Raw genomic sequence first — 23,318 nt, forward strand, 5'->3', positions numbered from 1 at the left:
GATTTTTTTTTCCCCATCTCTGTTGATTCTGCAATATTTGCTATTATGATGCCCTAAGTCTACTTCATACAGCTAAAGCTAGATTCCAGCTCATAAAAATATGCTAAGACCATCAAAGATGAAGAGTTAATTATCATTTAAAACTGTGAATCTGAACAAACAAGCCCAAAGCCCCATAAGAAGCAGCCTAATTTTATTACAAAGCATACCTAGAGGCTTATATTTGCTGTCAGACAAGCTGTAAGGCTTCCTTTAGAAAATTATTCAAATCTGGGCTAATAATTTATAACACAAAGTACTGACAGCAATATTGTAAACAGACAATCCAAATGATACATACACGGAAAATCTTCCTGGTTTGAAATGTGCCAGAAAATACACTGTTCTGAAGCTATATACAGATATTCCACCAGCAAAAATACTGTCTTGGGTTGGTTTTTTTTTTTTTCAAGTTTAGGGATCTGATGAAAAACTAAAATCCAGCCTTCTACTGAGGCTTAAGGGAGAATGTGAACACAGATTTTTTTTTGTTCTTAAATTAGAATATCTATCTATAGACTTAATAAAACAGTAGCTCAGCAACAGATGAAATCACAAAATCTATAGATCCCAGCATCTTATTGCAATCTGGAATCTCGCTTCTCTTTATATTCTCATTTGTATAAGCTATATGCAACAGCAATTATTTTCCTTCTCCAAAACAGGCTTCAAATAAAGCCAAATTAACTAATGGGTAGTGATGCTGATAAACTAAGGAGTAAAATGACAGTATCACCTGAACAACTGAGACTTTATGCTCAATTCCTTTGTGGAGCATGAGCTTTCTTATCAAGAGCGAAACTGATTCTTATTTTCTATAGTACTTCATCCATTGCCAAAACTGAGTATTGTAGTAATGCCATTGTAAGACTTTGGATCACATTTTAAGACTGTGGTCAAGCATTGGAACAAGCTGCCCAGGGAACTAGCGGAGCCTCCTTCCCTGGATGTGTTAAAAATTGTGTAGACATGGCACTTTGTGACATGGTTTAGTAGGGATGGTGGTGTTGGGCTTACTGTTGGAATGGATGATCTTAGTGGTCTTTTCCAACCTTAACGATTCTATGAAAGCAACAAGAAACAGAATTTAGATAAAGTGGAGCTATTTTATGCCTTCAGCAGTTACCTTCACATTTAAATACAGAATCATACAAGGCTAGCATTTAGTTCTCTTCTTATTTTTCCAAACAACAGGGAAGTTTCTGTAATTACAAGAGTCTTGCAGGCTGACTTGCCACCTGCAGTGATGCCAAACAGAAAGGCGAACAGCCATTACACATCTGTGGCAGATCTGCACGCTGGTGAGTTCAGAAGCAGACTATACAAAGGAGGCAGTGTACTACAGTGATAGTATGCTAATTATCATAGCATTGCACAAATAATAAAAAAGCTGGCTTTAAAACTAATTCACTACACTTACATGTATATTGGCGACTTCTATGAATTAAACAGGTATTTTGTTCCCCATTTGTTGGAAAGAATAACCCCAAAGAAACCAAAATACAACCAACCTTCTTCCAGCTGCTTAACTCTGCCTTTCTGCCAGCCCCTCCTCCCTCCAAGGGCCCCACAGGTGAACCCCAACTCAGGAAATCACATTTCAGAACAGGTCAAACACATCCTACACCAAGATGAATCATTAGGAAAGACACCCATGACAGGAAAAGAATTGAAAGTCTGTTTTTGCTTTTGGCACCATCTGGTAACAATCTTCATCCGGAGAGAGCATGAACTTAATGCTGCAGGGGCCTCCTCTTCCTCCTCAAATATACCAGTATGTTTACCGAAGTAAACAAGCATCTTGGGGAACTCCTCTTACTCTGCACATAGCCAAACAAAGGCTAACTGAATCAATATCATCGCTTCATTATATACAAGTTTATACAATGCCATAGTGCTGCTCAACTCTTGCTAAAGCTAAATATTTCTGAGATTCTTAGAACAGAAACTACACTACCGTTTTCTTACTGTGCTGCCCTGCTTCATAAGAGTTGCAGTTTACCTGGATGACACCACTCTTTCCCTTAGTCCAATAAGCTTTAATCGAACAGCATCTAACTTGCCCCTTAGAACGTGAGTCACTCTGACGCTCTCTCTTTTTGAAATGTGTAAATTCTTTACTGTCTATAGCACAGCACTAATTCACACTAAATTCAGGGTGTGATATACAACACTGCAGAGCAGAGCCATGGGGGAAGGCTCAGAGCCCACCACAGCTCCCGTTAGAGGTACAGGGACAGCTGTCCACGGGGAGTCATTAGTCAGTTAGGCTTAGGGTAAAGCTTAGGGCCAGCATTGTCCCTGCAGAGCCTAGAGGCAGCCCAGGTAGTTGTACTACATGGTACATAGGATAATGTGGTATGTGATCGACGGATCCAAGGAGGAACACACAATGTTTCAGTCAGTTCTTTGCTCCTTCCCTGTCAGTAGATTTAGACCCCGTTTTTTCAGCATGGAATGGACTGCAGCCTGTAGGCTTAAAGTTAGGACATAAGAACAGTGTCTCTGGGAATGTTTTGAAAAGCCTTTCTTGTGTCATCTTTCATTTTTCCTCTGCTTTACCTTAAATTATTTCCTTCCTTTGTTCTTCAGATTCCCCGAGTAGAGTTCTCACATGGCTCAGTCACCTTTATCCCTAGACTTCTTTGTTGTGCAACCAGTTTCCACAGCACTGCTCTCCCCTCCACGTTTTTTCTTTAGTAATGCACCCTTTTATTTATTTATTTTCTAAATCTTCCAGCTTCTTCAGCAGGATCTGGAATCCAAGTATTGTCTCAGTAGATCGGAGCAGAGTTTCCATACTATCAGTACACAGCTACACTAGAACCAACATGATTACTTGTCTCAGAGCTTGTACAGTGGATACTGAACTTTACAAGTACTTAAGAGCTGACAGGTAGGAATTATGACACTAGTTCAATGACTGTCACTGAGCAATAATTAGGATTTCTGCAAAGTTAAACTGTTTAAAGAAAATAATAGAGTATACCAAAGAAAATCATAACCTGCTCAAGGTGCCAAGACAGTCTTTTGTTATCTGATAAGCAGAAACCCTACCATTCCAATAGTATTAAATACTTTCTCTATTGCCATTCCTTACTTCTAAAAAAAACATAGAGGAAAAGGACATTATGGCCTACAGAGCCCTAAAAGCCTAAATCTATATGTGAAAATTTCTCAGGAAGTTATTCTTCAAACCAACTCTCATTTTCAGTCAGTAGGGAAAAAAGGAGGACTAGGTCTGACCAGGAAAGGAAGGGTAATATGCAGTATTACACCATAGTATGGAGAAAAATTGTCATGTCAGGAATGAGTGAAATCTCCCAAGAGTCACTGTGAACCATAGAAACCATAAATCCTCTAGGAAAATCTGGAACGAACCAGTTAATTTTCAGGGTTTGAAAAGGCTATATCACGTACATCCAATCTGAATGAGGATCATGAAGCGTCCTACAAAAATAATATTTTAAACTTTTCCACTTATACAAATGTACGTTAGACAAGCCATGACAAAATCCAAAAGTATATACATACCTTACTACACCTTTTCCACATGAACCAAAAAAATTAAAGAATTAAAAATACAAGAGAACTTGTAAACCAACTGGAAAATAAGATGCATAGGAGTGGGGACAAAACCCCCATATTATACAGATCTTCATGCACTAGGCCGTCCCAAAATCAATCACAGATTCAGTTATGTACAAAGTTAAGTGGCAGCATTTTATTACTGTCTATGTTTTTTCTTTTTAATAATCTGAGACTGTCTTAGCTCCTCAGTCCCATGAGCATAGGGGCAAGATTCAGAAGGCAAAGAACAACCATCAGGATGATGAATGAAAAACCAACAGAGACGTGTTTTAAATGCTTCAGCTGAAAGGCGTCGTTTCACTTCAGGCTTAGATTTCCTTGATGGTTTCTCTTTTCTCCAGTCACGAATATGAACTCTCCCATTTAGAACTAAGATTTAAAAACAAACAAAAATGCAGCTGTTAATAGATGGCCATGGGAATTGTACTGGAAAAAATGCATGGTGACATTCTGTGAATAAAATATATATTCTACAAACAGATCACTCAGGCAAAACCAAATGTGCCATTTGTTCAGAAATAGAAAGAAGAGCACAACAAACTGAGAAGATACAGACACGGTCTAAAGAATTGATTGATTTCCCTGTGAGATATTTTACTGTGACGCCTAATAGTTTGAGGGACCTTTGTATCGTCTTTGTAGAGGTTTGTTTGTTTTAAAAATAACAGTTAGGATCCTTTAGACTAAAATCCTCTGAATTTACATTGCACGTCTTGACAAAGAAGTTTCAACTTCTAGAACGGCAATCCTTCCTGTGTTCAAAACTGTGTAATCTCCACACTTAAAATGTGATAAGCAGCAAAAAATCTGTTAAGAGTATTCTACTACTTTCAACACTCATAAATGCTCTTGTATTAGTTCACTCACCCAAAAATACCACTGCATGAAAGAGATGACAAGTCTAACCATTTACCTTGAATCAACAGTGAACTACCATCAGTTAATAAAGATTCAGCATTGCAGGGTTTTTTTGTAATTAATCTTTTTGTAATATCATCTAACTGACACCATTCTGCATTGTGATAATCACTACACCAAAGGTAGCAAGTCCAGTGAAAGCTTAATACCACACTTTCAGGCTAGAATAAATTCATCCCTGCAGGTTTCCTTGTGATATACAAACAGATCTGAACTTGCACAAAACAAATCCAGAGGTGGGTTCAGTACAGCTTTAAAATCTCTGTCAAAAGATGAAGAAAAATTATGTTTTCCGTGTCTTTAAAAGAAAAATGCTTAAGTAAAGATGACAAAAGAGCTGCAGTTACATTCCTCTCTGTCCTCTTTGGCATACCAGATCACCTGCTGCTAAGTCCCTTATTATAGTGACATGCAACCGACGGAAAGAATCAAACAGCCTCTACCGAAGCTCCAGGGAATTTCCATGAGATGTAAATCACTGAGAAAGATTTGGCCTCAGTACTGGTCTTTCTTCAGAGGTAATGTGCAGACAGCATCCATGCCAAGTTAAAAAGTTCATTCCATGTCACAGGTCTTAAAACTACTCCATGTGTCCCTAATGACAGGCAATCAAATTCAGACAAATAATGAATGCAATGTGACCAATTCTTTTTAACAGATGGTAATTAAAAAGGATTTCAGTATGGCTTCACATTTTATAATTGCCAAGTGTATAGAAATCCTTAGAGGATGCTAAACTTGGGTAAGGTAACCACTAGCAGCAACTAGGCTGCATACTCATGATGATTTGCCATGGATTAGTTGATAAACATTTTACAGCTGCTGTAAATTGTTAGGACACAGGAAGTTAACACACTTTCAAAATTGAAGTAGTTTTAAATACCGATTGAACCTTGAAAATCTTGTATTTCTTGAAAATCTGTAAGATTACCTTACTTCTGCAAAACTCCACATTGACAAAAAAATCCCCCAAACCAACCATACAAAACACACCACTGTCACATTACAACAGGGGGGTAAAGCTATCAGCAAACAGTCAACCACAGAAACTTAAGAGTTCTTTCTGCCGTGCTACCACAGGCTGTATAAACCCATCAAGTCTCACAGTTGCAGGTTCTTATGGAGGCTAATTTTATTTTGTGTTGGCATTTACACTGTAAGGTGTGGTAAGGCTAGACTAAGTCTCAGTTAAATACTTTGGTGAACTGGCTCTGCATTTGACAGCCCTGAAATCATCAATACTTTACAGCAAAATAAAAATTTTCCAAGTCAAAGAATAGCATGGCATTAGCTGCTTTACTTAAAGGGTTGCCTTTTCAGATACAGTTGGTCTAGAACAACTCTTTGCCTATAGATGCCTTATCAATCTCATTCAAAAGAGTTTTTACTAACAGTATCTTGGAGCAATGGACACATAAAGAATATCTAGTTTTCAAAAAAGGTATAGAAAGCAATTAAAAAATCTCTACCACAATAGCAATTTTTCAGTTGAATTTGGCTGCATAGAGAGGAGACAAAACAGATGATTAAAAAAGCCCCAAAATAAAAAAACAATCCCCCTTCTCTACCTTCAAATACTTGATGATTGTTCTTGAGTAGTGTCTGCAGGCCTCCACATTCACTCTTTAGCCTTTTTAAAGTCTCTTTATTTAAATGTTCTGCTACTTCTTTCAAGGAAAAACTTTCTGCAATAAATAATGGTGTAATTATACGTACATATACAAAATACTAATTTTCTATAGATTAATGATTATGAGAAGAATCTATCAATTATCTATCAGTACTGCAGCAGCTGTGTATCCCCAACATCATGCATGACATATTTTATATCCACATTGTGTGTGAAATAGCAGCTTTAATTCTACAGAACTCTAAAAATTTCTACAGTAAGACACATTCATTATTTTCCCTGATTTTTTCACAGTAGCATCTAACCCTTATTGAGACAAGCACTGTTAAACGCATGCAGTTAGACAGAAGAGAGAACGACTCCAAGCATCTGTGTAACAAACTACAGGGAGTAAATACTAACGGACAGAGGAAAATGGAAAGACAGTAGCAGTGAAAACTAACTGAATGCTTATAAATGTAACGGCAACTTTTATCCTTATTCTTCCCAAGACCAAACTAAAAATTTCTAATTTGTAACCAAACAGCACTTCAAAGCACTTCTGATAGAACTGGTACAGAATTACAGCTATTATGTAACTATGCAAAAAAGAAAAGTAATAGTCTCCCCAAATAGATGTAGGCCTTTCTGGTTTGATAAATGAGAAGCAGTTCTGGGTTTGGGATTTGGTTTCTTTTTTTCGGTTGGTTGGGGCTTTTTTTTTTTAAATAAAAATTGATTCCACCCTAGTATTTAAGTGCAAAGGGAAAAAAACCCACACTAACTTAAAAATATTCTTACATGGATTAAATTCATTCCCAGTGTGGAATAAAACAGTGGGGGAAAAAAACCCCTTTTATTGCTACTCTACTGCTCTTTGAGTTAGGTGTTAGGTCCTAAAAATGTGTTCCACTTGCTAAATTTACAAATATGAAAATTCACTGGAAAATATATCCTCTACCAGCAAAAGCAAAACATTATCTAAAGGAAAAACAATCTCACCTCCTTGATTCCAGGAGTTCGTATTTCCACCATGCATATTAGGACATGATTTTTGGGGGGTTGCATTTAACAGCAAATTTGCCACTTTAAGAACCACATCGTCTACAAAATCCCGAGGTAGAGAAGCACAATTTCTGATTTGTTCTACTTTTTCTCTGGGTTGAAAGCCAGGCATCCAAATTGTACCAGCAGCATCAGCCTCATTTTCAGGAAGTTCTGAACCTGCTTCTTCGCATACACCATGATCTTTGAGATTAAATCCAACTCTTCTGTCACACCTGACCAAGGCACAGGTCTGACGATTATTAATATATTGTGTTATCTGCTTATCAATCACAGCCCATTCTGAAGGTGGATAGGTCCTATTTTTTCCAATAAGGCATACCTATTTTAGTAGAAACAGTTAAATCACTATAAATAGAGTCCCATACCTACACACAGGCACCTAACCCGCACACATCTTACACAGGCTTCTAAATCTACCTACAGGAGATATACACTCAAACTCAATATTCGTTAACATCTGAGGGGTTTTTAATTTTAGTTTTTGAATACTGTTGCCACAGAAGAAATACGGTGACTGAATTGTAATCCATCATGCCATACATGCACAGAACAAAAAGATTGTTCCTGACCCTAGATTTGTTACAAAATTAAAGCTGGACGCCTCTTCCTGATCTAAGAACATTTCATTTTGAATTTCACTGGAGATAAAAACACAGAACTAAGTACAAATAAGCAACATAGGTAGCTGAAAGAATTAAGCAAATAACGAGTTTTGGAAGTTTTCCATCCTATAGTGTGGCAAAAGAAGTAACTATAAAATCTACCATTCTTGCTTGTTTTTAGGATTTTACCTATGACATTAAGAACAGTTTACCCCCCTCCAAAAAATAAGTATTTTTAGTCTCTCTCTTCAAAGCATATTGCCTCAAGTAATGCAACTGACTACATTCTGATCTTACAACAACAATGAACAAAAAATAATAATGAACATGCTTCAGACAGCTAGCAGCTTAAAAAAATAAAGAAGACAAAAGTCCTACACAGTCCAAAATTACCCTTTTTGTTGATGGAATTCTAAGGCAATCTTCTTCCACATGAAAGCCGCAAACAAATCCCACTTGGGTAACAAAATCGAGATATTCTCTGTACTGAGTTTTCTTGCTTTGTCTTCGGCTGTATTTTCCATGGAAATCAAAGAAGCAACATGGCAGCACAAAGTAGCAACATGAATTGGAAGACCTACAAAAAGGATAACAAACTGCTGAATGGGAAGTTATTTCAGAGCACACATAAATTTAACAAATAACCCACCAAATACAAGCAATAATGTAAAATTTTGTTAAGTGACAGAGCTTCATGAAATAATATTTATATGTTCACTTTTCAGTAGAACTATTACCATAATCCAAAATACTGTTTCACAAATAATTTGCTATAGTAAATTACTGTGCTAACTTGGTTTGGTAAGACTAAATCACTAGATATCGAACTATCACAGCTGGTTGTGAAGAGCACAACGGTTCAAGGAAAGACAGAACCAACAGCAGTTTTATTCAAAAAAACCCAAACAACAGACTTACATCAAAAGAATAAATATTAGTTCTGGTTCTTTTGACCTTCAAAAGCAAAATGCTGTACTGAATTCTATGAGAAAGTAAATACTACATCTGTGCTTCTCCACAGGAAAACATTTTGTAAAAAGTAATCAACTGGTATCAAAATCAGCAAGTCCTGCAAAGACAGCAGGTGTGGCTGCCAAAGTGACAGTTCTCACCAAGCACAGATAGGAGTAATTAGTTTTGGTTTTAAGTTCTTTCCCTGCCACTCCCCTTCCTCTGCAAATACCTAGCTGCGATTACAGGTATCCATGGTGTTAATTCATCTGAATGGTTTCCTATAAGCCAGTCAGCATCTGGAAAAAGGTGACTGTCACCTGGCATAATTGCAGATTCCTAAAAAAAAGAAACAAATACTACTTTTAAGTGAATTTTATTCCAGGCTTCTTTCTTAACTAATAAAATGCACCTAAAGTACTAAAAAACATTATAAAATCATACAAGCTGACAAATACAAGGTAAGAGAACCACAGACACCAGTATTTTCCTCAATCTGCACTTTTGCCAGATAATTTTTTTACAGCTGCAAAGAAGTAATTTAGCAATTTAGTAATCACTTTTGTTAATTTGCTATGTCTTACGCTCCTAAGACTCACACAGCAATTAGTGAGAACACAAGCATTAATACTATCTTCTCTTCCTTCACAGATTCTTCCCAAATCAAATCCTAATATACAGTACACTACTTTTCACAGCCTATCATTCATGTATAATCCAGCCTAACACCTTCCCTCTTGTTTATGTTGCTATTCCATCCTCTTCCAAGCTGCATCAAGATTACCTTATGACACATGAAAAATCAGTAGCCAAAATAGGAAACAATAATTTCAGGAAAGAAGGCTTCTTTGTTTGCCTTCAAAATAGCATTTTGCCTCAAGGAAATTCAATATATATGGATTGAGGAGACATCAGCACAGAAGTATTAACACCACAATATTGACTCGAAGAATAGTTATTAGTCTCAAGAATACCCTATCCTAATATTCTTGAAAAAAACCAACCAACCGTACAGGTAAAAACGTACAGTGTATTCAAAATAGTATCTGTATATAAATTAAAAAAAAAAAAAAGTGAAATTTCAGAAGTCTCAGGCTACCTCTATTACATTCCAAGACCCCCTCTTCTGAAAACACTGTGTTAGGTGTTATAAGTATCAGTATGGCTTATTATTGTTCTTTGAAACATAGATTCTCTGACCATTTTTAGTTAGGTATAATGACACAGTTATTGTGTAACATACATTTCTAGATAACACAGGTAAATTTCTTTTTGGTGGATTGGTAGATGTTAAATCAAGTGTTTGAAAAGTGTTTTCACGTGGTTGCTTAAACAAGTTACTCCTACATGACATTTCAGTTTTGATCATTCAATTTATAGCATGAATTATCAACGCCACACTCCACATTCTGATAGTCACCCATAATGATATTTGCATTCCCCAGGTCTGGTAGCGGTTTGGCAATGTAGAGGGCCACCTGTAACATTCATCCACATTGTATCTGATTGTCAATGAACATATTCATCCTGCAACTCATGCTTTAAGTGAAGATCAAAACAAAATCAGCTTTGAGGGAAACAAAAGGCTGTGAGCAGGTGCTTTCTCCTTCTATGGCTCTTGTGGCTACAAGAGCATTGCAAAATGATTTCACCCTTCCTGTTCATTATACAACTCCATCCCACATAAATCACTGCTCTCCTTACATGCATATTTCAGATATTTTTGTTGTTTCTGTCTGGCTTTTTCAATTGTTCTCTGAATTCTTCTTTTTTTATAAAAAATTAATAAAGGCCATCCTTTTCTATTTTTTCCCCTCATTCTACAGAGAAGTACAGCTGATGCTCAGAAGTTTCCCTATGAGCCAAGAAACCTGAGAAATTGTAAACAGCCAGACCTTAATATGAAATGAATGTACAAAATTCAAAAATTTACACAATACAGAGACAGAGGTAGAAAAAATAATATATAATATGAAGGAAAAGAGAAGGGGCTGTTTGATATTATCAGAAGCGACTTAATTAGCACAACAGAAATGAAGCAGCACCACAACTTGATACTTTGGATTGTTTTTTGAAGGTTTTCAGCAACATCTGGTTGCAGACTGCAGCAAAGGAATCTGGCAGTTTGGGCAATCTGCACCAATGTGGAAGAATGGCAGAGAGAAGGCTGCACAAGACTGTGAAGTTCCACCTCCCATCTGTGAAAAATGCTGCTCTTTTGTTGATTTAATTTACGTTGTTAGAATTCAAAGATATGTTGAATTAACTTTTAAACAAAACTACTGAAGAATAACTGCAGGCAGAAAATTCTTTTAATATATTGGAAGCTGTCAATTTTTCAGAAAACTGAGAGAAATTTTAGAAGTCCAGAGGACACCTCACCTCCAAAAGGTAACTGTTGATGAGTACAGCACATTAACTATCCAACCAAGAACGGTTAAAAGTGAATTCTCTTGTGCTCAAATTGTTACTGTTCTCACAAATATGCTAAATTGGAACTTGACTTTGGATACCAATGCCTTTATGAGGTTCAGAAGTGCAAAGCAAGATGCTTAATATTGATCCATTAGTATCAGAAACTGTTTCATCATGTGCATGTCTGTACATGCAGTAGGAAATCATACTAGTATACTCAGATGAAAAATAATTAAGTTGCAAATATGCAAGGTATGGTACAGCATCGCTTTAATAATGTCCTTTACAATTTACTTCATAGCCCCACAAGACATATGGGCAGCATCATACCACACCCACAGATCATTGTAGAAAACTGTCTGTAAGCCAGTAATTTGATTACATTTGCATCAAAAAAAACTTGAAGCAATGAATAATTTAATAAAGTTACAATTCAAGAAGACGGACATACTTCTGCATAATACCTCTAAATAAGTTTTCGGTCCATACATGTCCCATATTTTTCTTCTCCTCACATCAATTCCTCTACCTGAATGCTGAAATATTTGAACAACAAAAAGTATCATGCTTAAGTAAAGTATTACTTTCTGCAGGAAAACAAACATATCTGTCAAACAGGCTCACTGAATGTACATACAAAAAGTGATTATTTCATTCATACTAAAATTCAGACACATTTCAGGCAGAAGCTGAATACTTTTAATCCTTTCTTTCCCTTCTAAATATGAAGGCAAAGACTAGGGAACACCAAGAATATATCTGGTCTGAAACTTTACCTGGGCACCCCTATTGAGACTACTCTTGAAAATCTGGATATCTACTAAAGTAAAAGCAGAACATTGTTTTCTGTTTGTTTGCTTTTAAAATACCAACACTTTTCCTAGACAAGCATTACTGTAGCACCCTCTGGAGTCAAAGAAGAGTGCTATTCTAAACAGTCTGAACTACTGAAATTCATTAGGTTGTTGGAGTCCAAACACACATTTCCCTTTATGAACTCAGGGGGAGAGGAAATAGGACTGGAAACTGAAAAGCAAGAAATTAAGAATACGTAAGTAATGGTATTTGAACTTCAAGAACCTGGTGCAGAACTAACCAAAATCAATTACTAAAAATGTCCCATAAAACTTTCACACACAGTTCTGGCAGTCAACAATGTTTGTCACTGCTACAGCAGTGATAACGCAACGATGTAGGAAATCTACAGAGAAAATTGCGTCTTGTATTAGATCAACATTTTCTGGCCTCGCAAGGATAGCAAACTTGTATTAGGGGAACTGGGGACTTTACCCCCCAATAACATCTATTTTCTAATAAGAGACACTAAGTTCCTCCACAAATTTTACCATGTTCTGCCAAAAGCAGAAAATACAATTTTCTGATAGAGAAAGACTGAACTTCACTGGTTTCTTTTCAACCGCACTGATGTTTTTTTGCTATTGTTTCAGAAACTACACCTCAAGAAACCGAGTTTTGCTCCTGCTACATTTTCACTCCCAAAAGCACAGTATGTTGTTCGGCTTTTTCTCAATTAACAAATCTTAAGATTATTTTCAAAAATATAGAAAAACACTTTCAGGACATGACAAGAAAAATTCCATTTCCATAAAATTAAGTTCATATAAAAGATCTCATTTAAAGGCTTTTGGGAGAGAGAATCTCTGTGTTAAGAGTCTCCATTTCTTTTTGCTTGGCTAAAGCATAACTAAATCACAACACTACTTTTTCTTTTCCCTCTTACCTCAGAAAAATAGCCTTGAATTCAAATGAATTGCACTAATAAAATTAGATATGCAAGTGGAAAGTTTCTAAAGCTCTGCTAATATTCTTTCTTGGTAACTAGAGTTATGAAATACTATTTTAGCAACACAAATTAATTGGATTTGGGCTATTTGCATGCCAAAAGAAAAAGGAAAAGTTAACAATATAAAAGGAAAGCCTAACAAGAATATTGACTCTCTATTTTTAATTATTATTTCAAAAAGCACTCCATTTACCCCTTCATTGTTTAGAATGTGAACTAATAGACCATTCCCACATCCAAGATCTACAAATGACTGTTTCTTGGTCAACTCTTTTTCCTTTCTCTCTTCTTCCCAAAGAATCTAAAATAAGAAAAAAAAAAATTTAGTTTCATTTATTCTCATGTTTCCCTGCAAGAAAGCAGCAAAGGTTATTGGAAATAAAGAGAAAGCTGGTAGAGGAATCCAGATTTGCCATCAGACATTCCCTGTTCTCACAAAGAAAACAACTTCAGAGGAGAAAACAAAACCAAGAAAACACTAAATGTGTTTGTGGAGAAAGGCAGGAATTATATTGCAAGGTATCTATCATTTTCTAAGCGCTAAGCACATTCTCCACTCCGCTTTGAGTCAATGGAAGCTAAAAATAAAACTATAAAATCCTGGGCTACAGTGAGCATAAATGTAAAATAAGCAGCTAAAACAAAAGGTGCAAGAGTCAAACACAAGAAGCAAGGAAGGTAGCAAATAAACTTCAACAGCATGTCTACAAAGTAACACCACAGAAGCATTTATATCCACTGTATTCAAGAGCGAATTGGTGGCAGAGCTTAAAACAAAGACCAAAATGTTATTTGTAATCAGTTCTCTACATATGAGTACATGTAGCATCAGTTTCTACTGAACACAGTATAATCTATCTAACAACAGTCAGCCATCCCGGGTTCTACATCAGCTAAAGCAACTCCAAAACTTTTCTAGTCCCTGGTCTGTACATAAGTAGTTACTTTTACATAGTTATGTAATTCATAAATAGTTAATAATTGGATGTTTGTCTACAAGACATGGATTAGTCTCTTTCTACCACCACCAAATTGTTTTTTCTTCAATAAGAACCTACAGTGCTCACATTCATCAACTCCACACATTAATTTTTTACTATGACTAACAAAAATCAAGAGTATTTAACCTCAAAAATGAATGCTTATAACATTGCTGCATGTTAACACATCAGTTTTGCTAGAGGGAAAGAAGCTGCAGATAATCCATGAGATTATCAGCCTCTGTTTACATTTTTAAATGTACCAATCATTGCACTTCTGCACTCCACACTGTATCCCAGAAATCCCTAGTCACCTCCTGCACAGAGCACACCTAATCCCCCATCCCCTGCCGAGTTTCTCATGATGCAAACTGAACAGCTACTTCTCTGGGCATATGCCAAGACAGTAGGTGACCTTAACATGACTGCAGGCAGAATGAGGTCAGATGCTCCTTCTTCTCATCACATTAATTTAGATGTTCTAAATCCACAAAATCTCAATACTAGGCCTACCTTCTCTTAAGAACCTGTTCAATGCATTTGTAAATAATGAGTTAATATATTTCATCACATAGATATCTGAAAATTTTGCAAACAGGTTAGGTTATTAACACCATACTTTAAGCTTTCATTTACGCAAGCCAGTTACTAAATGACTTTAATAATTTTAAAAGTACTGCTATATCAGCTAAAACACATCACTGTAAACTAACACTCTTGCATTACAAATTTGTAAAGCATTTTCCTGAGTGTTATTATCGAATCTTCCTGTCATTATGATTCCTAACATATAGGAACTAATTTTCAACATTTGATATTATCGTGGTGGTAAAAATGTTGTCTATTACATAGCTCTTTCCACAAACTAGTAACACAGAAAAATAAAAGTTGGAAAGGACCTACAACAATCCAACTATCTGACAGCTTCGTCATGATCATTCCTCTGATGCAAGAAGTTCTGTCACATCAAAGTGACAAGATTTTGCAAGTAGCCTAGGTCAGTCAGGTTCACTCAGACAATTTTAAAGAATCTTCACAGCAAAAGAAACAGGAATTCTAAATTTAAACAGTCAAATATCAAAATAAGTTAGTCCTCAACAAGTTCTGTAAATGAGCCAACTTATTTACAAATACTCATCTAGAGAAGAAGTAAGAGGTTTTTACATTATACTTCAAGGCAGACATGCTCTTAACTCTGGAGAGCAACCAAAAAACATTGATACGACTACATAGTGACAAATTTTGATGCTGTTTAAAAACCTCAATTTCTAATGAATGCAGGTGGTAGAATTTTCATAGAATCTTAAATACGTAGGTGCCTTCGAAAACTTCACCGAGCACTTATCTGTGTTCCTACAGTTAGCCTTACTGCATTTGAAGATGGGATTTAAGCTGAACTTTTATCAGGGAAAGGCAAACCAGTGAAAAAAAACATCTTAACGTAAATGCAACAAATCCTAGAAACATGTATAAAATAATAGCTTCTGATCTCCAAATCAGTCAGTCTAATCCTTATTTTTCTGCTACATCACACTTTTTGCTTTATCACCTAATAAAAATACTTCTTGTCTGCATAGGTCAAACTTCCTATGACAGAGAACTGTAGATCTTTACCATGTCTTCAACAAATAAGTTTCAGTATCCTTATAAACTTAATTTTCAGTGTTATTGTGCTGGTTTTTGTGTTATAGGACAGTATTAAAAAGAAAACAGCTAGTTTTCCCTTTGATTTGTCATATTATTTTTTTCCACTTCTGTTGTAAAATGCTTCTTTCTATAATGACTTATATGTAAATCACTGAAAAAACATTAAGAATACTACCAAAGAATACCAGAACATACACACAACCTGAACAGCTACAAACACGAATTCCACTTTCAGTTTAAGTTACGCTTGGAAACACTGTAATAAGAACCTTCTCTCTCTGCTTAAATGTGAACAAATGGTAAACAACCACTAAAATCTCCCTCCCCGAAAATACAAAAACCCCACACCCATTCTCTCCCACCTTGCCTCTCCTCTCACCCTGTATACCTGTAATAACTTTAGCTCATTCTATTTTAAGGAATGCAACAACTATAAAATGAAAATACTCATTTCTTTAGAAATAAACCCCTTACAGAGTATTACTAGGCAAAGTAGTTCCTACCAGTAAGTAAGCAGCAATGGCAACATCTTCATAAACAAATTTCTCAGGATCTGTCACTTCAGGCCACACCTTCAGAAAAAAAAATAGAGAAAAAGTATTTTTTTGCACCATCTGAAATTACTTCAAAAAGCAGTCTGGACACTCATCCACTTCAATAGGTTTCTATGCTTCACAAATTCTACATTTTAACCTCATTAAAAACACATGAAGGAAGAAAATAAAGACTGTTTGATTTTGTGAGCCACAACAATAAAGGTGTAGAGAATGTATGCTGTCATCCAATCAACAGTTTCCAAGAACATTATGGCTCCATATGTGGAGGTCACAAGTCAACTGTTGCATCTATTTGGTACCATAGCATGCATCCTTTTGCTTAGCTCTCTCAGAAGAAAAATACTTGTATTATTCCTATTACGTGCAACACTGTGAAAATAAATTTACAAATGCTCATGTTTTCAATGTAATGGGCATAGAACTGTCCTGGCAAAACTGAACAAGAATCAGAAATTGAAGAAGGCAGAAAGTTGCCTTATCCCTATTTCGTAAATGACGAATTGAAACAAAGATTAAAATGCTCAACACTACACACTAAGTCTACTGCAGAGCTAAAGATTGAACCATTATCTTACCCACAAGTGTGATTTTCCTCTCACATATATTTTCCTATTAGTACAGAAGTATCAGCAGTAAAACCTTTTAGCATTTTCACAATGTTTTATAAAAACATCTACCAATTCTTTTGCTTGTAGCCACAGTTTGGTGTATAAGGATATAGGTATTACTTCATACAGCCCTTAAGATGATCACTGCCATTTTTGAAGATTCCTAGGATAAAACAATACTACAACATTCCTCCTCTTCACTCAGAAAGATAACATACAACATTTAAATTTTGAAAGAATAATAAGAAATTTAACCTGCTTACTAAGATCACTGCTGTTTCCAGGATCTTTCAGGTTTTGAAGAAGGTGGTACTTTATGCCTTCTAATACAGATGACTTAGTACTTATATCCACTGACCTACTATTTACTTCTTATTTGAAGGGAAACATTCTGGAAGGTATTTAACTCCTCCAGATATTTAGAGTGCATATGGCTTCAAATCTTGCTTTTCCAGCTCAGTTTTTCACATACTAAATTGTTTGTTTCCCACCTACACAGAAAAAAACCCTCAAACAGACAAAACACCAAACCATAAAACAGATATTTCAATTATATTGCTTTTTTTATTTAAAAAAAAAAAATCAGTGAAAGAAACAGTTCTCACTAAACAAACAACAAGAACAACAAAAAATTTATAGGAAAGCATATTATTACTGCATTTATTGTCAAGCTTACCTTTACCATCTCTCTGTATTTTTCTTTGAGGTCTTCATAAACTTTGCTGTATTTTGCTACAGAGATGAGTGAGAGTGTGCTTTTAAACTCACTGGGCTTTTGCTCCACAGACCACTTAACTAGTTTGGGCAAAAGTTCATTTCCAAGCCATGCTAGTTTGGGGTATGTAATTCCATCTGAAAACCAATCTTCCGGAAATGGAGCTACAATAGACATAGACCTTCAAAAATAAAATAAAAACTTGCATAAATGCAGTGTATTTCATTATCTTAGCCAGATCAGAGAAAAGAATTATTAAATGGAAAAAAAATCAGCAGATCGGACAAACGTGTAAGAGTAGACTGGGGAATACAGAAACCTGTAATACATGGAAACAAAACAAAAATAAAACTGTGAAGTTACCGAATAATGGAAGTCTTCCCTGAATTTGGTTAGCTCATTATCTGCCAACTCAAACACTGTATATGAGAGTCCATTCTGCATTTAACACAGTGACTGAGAACTCACATATGATGAACAACCCGATTTAGCAACATAACCAAAGACTAACTAGTAGAAGTGAATTCATGAAAACAGCAGGAAAAATTAGGAGGAAAATACACCAGTAATTTCAGAATTTAATCAGAAATTTCATTATTTCATCATCTCTAACTTTATTTAGATGCCATTAGAGCTATGCCCTCAGATGCTCAGGACCAAGCTGCAATGGTTTACATTTCAATGACTGAAACTCAGTATGTTCCAAACAGGAATTACAACTTGACCCTCAACCTTTTTAATGCCCACAGAACCTGAACACTCCCACAGGCACAGCTAGCTCCTCATGATCAGAATATGCATACTTTTTCTAGACCACACACATGTACTATCAATGTATACATACAAAGTCAAAACAAATTTGGTTTGTGTTGATTCGAAAATTGTAGCTGTTTTATTTTTATATGCACTACAATCACACCACTACTGCCATTTACTAATCAAACACCAGATTATGCCAACAAAATTGCCCAGATACCAATATCAAAACACAGTGTCATCCTCTCAATAATTAAGGGTTTGCTTTTTCTCTCACCCCCAGCACTTACCATTCCTCATCTTTTACATGTGTAAGTTGAATTTGATAAATATTGCCCTTTTTAATACAATATTTTCCTTCACTGTTTTCCTCCAAAGGCAGAAAGGTCACAGTTCCATTGTAAACATCTGAAAAAGATATGTAAACAGCGATACATTATTCCACAGGAGGCAAGATATAGGACAACACAGGAAGAATCAAAATGCTAACAACAGATCAGTTTCTCACACTAACACGTCAGTGTGCCTGACATCTAAAACCATAGAACTGTTTTGTTCAGCAACCACACTATTCATCTCAATGCTATCCATGGAAGAAAATGTTTATAATTAGTGACAGATTCCAAACACTAAATACTTTGGAAGAGTTGAGATGGGTTGATATACAGCAGGCCACACCCTTCAGTGCCTCTACCATATTTCAGGAAGACATTCTGCAACTTTGGTCATATTTCATTCTCTAATACCAATCACCCATGTACCACAATTAACACCTACAAAAGAAAAATCAGAGGGGAGGGAGAGTGTGTTCTTTTGAAATAACTTAGAAATAAAAGGAGACTACAGCAAAATATGAATGACACAAGACAACCTAATGCTCACTTTTCTGATTTTTTTAATCTTCATCTATTCCCTATATCCTTCCTAAAAATATGACTCTAAAAATATTTACTATATTCTATATGGTATAGGATATGTATGCATTATTTCTTTATAAGCCAGTTGCAAAAATCTGTTTAGTTATTGTTTATAAAGAGTGATATCTTCAGAATAACTTAATACGTTCTCACTTTTGAAAATGGCTTTTCAATTGCCATCAAAACAAATACTCTGACAACTACAAATCCTCAGACTAAGAATTCTGTACTGGCTAAGTAATCAAATTTCAATTTGACCCCAAAGTTTTTTGAGGGAGACAGGAAAAAAACAATTAGCAATTCTGCAAACATTGAGTCTTGCTATCTCAGCCCATCCTTAGACAATTTCCTCTCTAATATTCTCATTTTTTTTACACTTTTAATATATTAATTTAAAAGAAAATCTTTTCCTAGGCATTTTTGTAAAGATAGGCTCTCTAGATGTAGTTCAGGAACAACTCTTAACATCAAAAGGTAAAAATATAAAACATAAAACTGCAATATATACCTTTTTTTGGAAGGCTTACTTTTTTTTTCGAAGAACCACTGGCCACAAGAGCATCCTACATCAGCAGTTTCCCATAAATGACTACAGGGCTCTTTGAATCTTAAATTTAATTGGGTCTGGAATTCTGATTCTTGTCAAAAACTATTCAAAGATTATCTTAAAAAGGCGTCAACTTTTACCCTACACAGGTTTCTTTATATTAGTATAATTTACTCCAGTGTATTACTGTGCTACAATGTAAGCACCTGGAAAAAAAAACTTAAAACAATCAAGCTTAATTGTAAGCCACACTAAACAATAAAAAAGCTGACACAAGTAGTTCAACTTGGCCAGGCAGGTGCCACAGCTGGCTACTTTTTTCATCAACTCTGCATTTCCAAAGGCTACTGTTACTCTTTACAAACTGAGAGTCTAGTTTGCACCACAAGTAGCGTTTGCATGCAGAGAGTTTACTGACAGGAGCTTGCACAGTGACAGGCATTCTTCCCTCCTCTTGTTAAGATATTTGCTGTACCTCTTCCTCAGGTACCTGGGTTCCCTAAACACTATTCCCACCCCAGCGGCACCCCACACAACATATTAGCTCTTCCGCTATCACAATTCCCTAAGACTGAAGAAGTTTAAATCTGAGTCCTACAGGTGTCTGAGATCTGTAATCTGTATTTCAAATGCTGGCGCTTCCTAAAACAACAAAAAAGATAAAAACACATCAAACCTAGGGAGCCTGATCTAGTGGGACATGTCCCTGCGCATGGCAGGGGGGTTGGAACTAGAGGATCTTTAAGGTCCCTTCCAACCGTAACTATTCTAGGATTCTATGATGAGGACAAGAACCCATCTGCACTCCCACAGGTTGAGGTTGTTCAGCCTAGAGGAGAGAAGGCACCAGCGAGACCTTATAACAGCCTTACAGTACTTAAAGGGGCCTACAAGAAAAATTAGGAGGGGCTCTTGATCAGGTAGTGCAGGAACAGGATGAGGGGGAACAGTTTTAAGCCGAAAGAGGAAATTCAGACCAGATATTACTAAGAACTTTTTTGTTTGTTTTTACTGTGCAGGTGGTGAGGCTCTGGCACAAGCTGCCCAGAGAAGCTGTGGATGCCCCTCCCTGGAAGCGTTCAAGGCCAGGTTGGATGAGGCCTTGAGCAGCCTGGTCCAGTAGGAAGTGTCCCTCCCATGGCACGGGGATTGGAACTGGATGATCTTTATCACAGAATCAGAATGGTTTAGGTTGGAAGGGACCTTAAAGATTATCTATCACTACAGGCCCTCCACAGCTTTCTTGTTCACTCCCTTCACATCCTAGATGCCTTCTCTTCTCCAGGCTGAACAATCCCAACTCTCTCAGCCTGTCCTCACAGCAGCCCTCTGATCACCTTTGTAGCTCTTCTCTGGGCCTGTTCCAGCAGCTCCAATATCCTAATGTTAAGGATTCCAGAACTGGACACAATACTCCAGATGGGGTCTCACAGGAGAGGAATAGAGGGCAGAATCCCCTCCCTCACCCTGCTGGCCACGCTTCTTTTGATGCAGCCCAGGACCCGGTTGGCCTTCTGGGCTGCGAGTGCACATTCTCGGCTCACGGAATCATAGAATAGTCTGGGTTGGAAGAGACCTTAAAGATCATCCAGTTCCATGGGCAGGGACACGTCCCACCAGATCAGGCTGCTCAAGGCCCCATCCAGCCTGGTACTGAACACCTCCAGGGATGGGGCAGCCACGACTTCCCTAGACAACCTGTGCCAGTGCCTCACCGCCCTCATCGTGAGGACATTCTTCTTGATGATGAATCACGGATGATCTTTGAGGCCTCTTCCGACGGAACCCCTTCTGCTCAGCAGGAAGCACGCGGCGTTTCTCTCCCGTGCGAGCCGCCCCGGCTCGGGCCGCGCTCCCGCTCACCTTGCACCGCCAGCTCCCTGGCGGGGGGCGCCCGGGGCCGCCCGCGGGGCAGCAGCGCCCTCAGCAGCGCGCGCAGCTCCGCGCCGCCCCAGGGCCGGAGCGGTGGCGGCAGCGGCCCGCGCGCCTCCCGCCACAGCGCCCACAGCCGCCGCGGCCCGTCCTCGGCGGCGCCCTCGGGGGGAGCCGCGCCCTCGCCGAGCGCCACCGTCCCCTCCGCCTCGATGGCGGCGCCGCACAGCCGCCTGTTGGCCACCTGCGGCTTCTCCAGCCACACGCGCGCCGCCGCCCAGAAGCCGCGGGGCAGCGCGGAGCCGCCGTCCCGCACCCGCGCCGTCGCCATGGTCCGCCCGGCGCGGGGGGCGGGGCGCGCAGAGCCCGTCAGTTCCTGGGGCGGGGACGGCGGCGGCCGCAGGTAGGAGCGCAGAGCGGGCGGCGGGCGCGGGGCTGCCGGGCTGCCGGGCAGGTCCCGGGGTTTCCGCTGCTGCGTGGGGCGCGGAGCTGCTCGGCAGATAATGGGAGAGTGGTTTGGGAGGGAAGGTGGGTGCTGGGCTCGTCTCCCAAGTGGCAGGGGACAGGACAAGGGGGAATGGCCTCAAGCTGCGCCAGGGCAGGTTCAGACTGGACATCAGGAAGAAGTTTTTCATAGCAAGGGCCATGGGGCACCGGCAGAGGTTGCCCAGGGAGGGGGTGGAGTCACCGTCCCTGGAGAGGTTTAAAAGACGAGTGGACGAGGTGCTCAGGGACATGGTTTAGTGACAGATGGGAATGGTTGGACTCGATGATCCAAGAGGTCTTTTCCAGCCTGGTGATTCTGTGATTCTATGAAGGGACCTTGAAGGACGGGATGTCATCCAGAGGGAGCTGGACAAGCTGGAGAAGTGGGACTGTGAGAACCTCATGAGGTTCAACAGGTGCAAGGTCCTACACCAGGGTAGGAGTGATCTGCAGTTGCCGTACAGGATGAGGGATGATTTGATTGAGAACAGCACTGTGCAGAAGGACTTGAGGGTGCTGGTCGATGAGAAGATCAACATGAGTACCTGAAGAGAGCCTTTAAGAAAGCAAGGGGGGACTGTTTGCAAACACGTGTAGTGATATGACTAGAGGCAATGCCTATAAACTGGAGAGGGGAAGATTTAGACAAGACATAAAGAGGAATTTCTTCACCATGAGAGTGGTGAGGCAGTGGCACAGGTTGCCCAGGGAAGCTGTGGCTGCCCCATCTCTGAAGGTGTTCATGGCCAGGTTGGATGGGGCCTTGAGCAGCCTGGTCTGGCAGGACATGTTCCTGGCTGTGGTAGGGGAGTTGGAACTGGATGATCTTTAAGGTCCCTTCCAACCCAAACTATTCTATGATTCTGTGAGCCAGCAATGTGCTCTCGCAGCCCAGAAAGCCAACTATCCTGGGCTGCATCAAAAGAAGCATGGCCAGCAGGGCGAGGAAGATGATTCTGCCCCTGTTCCTCTCTTGTGAAACCTCACCTAGAATATTGTATCTAGTTCTGGAATCCTCAGCATTAGAAGGATATGGGGTTTTGGAGTGGGCTCAGAGGAGAGCTGCAAAGATGGTCAGAGGGCTGCTATGAGGACAGGCTGAGGGAGTTGGAGTTATTCAGCCTAGAGAAGAGAAGGCTCCAAGGAGACCTTGTAGCAACCATCTAGGATGTGAAGGGGGTGAACAAGAAAGCTGTGGAGGGCCTGTAGCGATAGATAGTCTTTAAGGTCCCTTCC

The 23,318-nt window shown here is 38.5% G+C and overlaps 2 protein-coding genes across 6 annotated transcripts in view; one reads left to right on the forward strand and one right to left on the reverse strand.

Moving 5' to 3' along the window:
• Positions 1-275: 275 nt before the first annotated feature.
• TRMT44 (tRNA methyltransferase 44 homolog) lies at positions 276-21,971 on the reverse strand. Of its 2 annotated transcripts, XM_054065513.1 has the most exons (11): positions 21,588-21,969; positions 18,551-18,668; positions 17,466-17,685; positions 16,128-16,196; positions 13,191-13,298; positions 11,658-11,729; positions 9,011-9,117; positions 8,221-8,404; positions 7,160-7,544; positions 6,117-6,233; positions 278-3,999 (listed from the first exon to the last, which is right to left on the reverse strand). In XM_054065513.1, the coding sequence occupies exons 1-11, from the start codon at positions 21,925-21,927 to the stop codon at positions 3,767-3,769; spliced, it is 1,953 nt and encodes a 650-aa protein (XP_053921488.1). In that variant the 5' UTR covers positions 21,928-21,969; the 3' UTR covers positions 278-3,766. The 2 variants fall into 2 exon arrangements, with proteins under 2 accessions (XP_053921489.1, XP_053921488.1); XM_054065514.1 differs by lacking the exons at positions 11,658-11,729; positions 13,191-13,298 and having other exon boundaries at positions 276-3,999; positions 21,588-21,971.
• The window catches only part of ACOX3 (acyl-CoA oxidase 3, pristanoyl), a 51,982-nt gene continuing 50,525 nt past the window's right edge, over positions 21,862-23,318 (forward strand). For all 4 annotated transcript variants that reach the window (XM_054065511.1, XM_054065512.1, XM_054065510.1 and 1 more), the window contains exon 1: positions 21,862-21,999. The gene's annotated coding sequence lies outside the window, so the exon portion shown is untranslated. The remainder of the gene's footprint in view (positions 22,000-23,318) is intronic.

This window comes from Cuculus canorus, chromosome 4 (assembly GCF_017976375.1).
Source record: "Cuculus canorus isolate bCucCan1 chromosome 4, bCucCan1.pri, whole genome shotgun sequence".
Classification (NCBI taxonomy): Eukaryota; Metazoa; Chordata; class Aves; order Cuculiformes; family Cuculidae; genus Cuculus; species Cuculus canorus.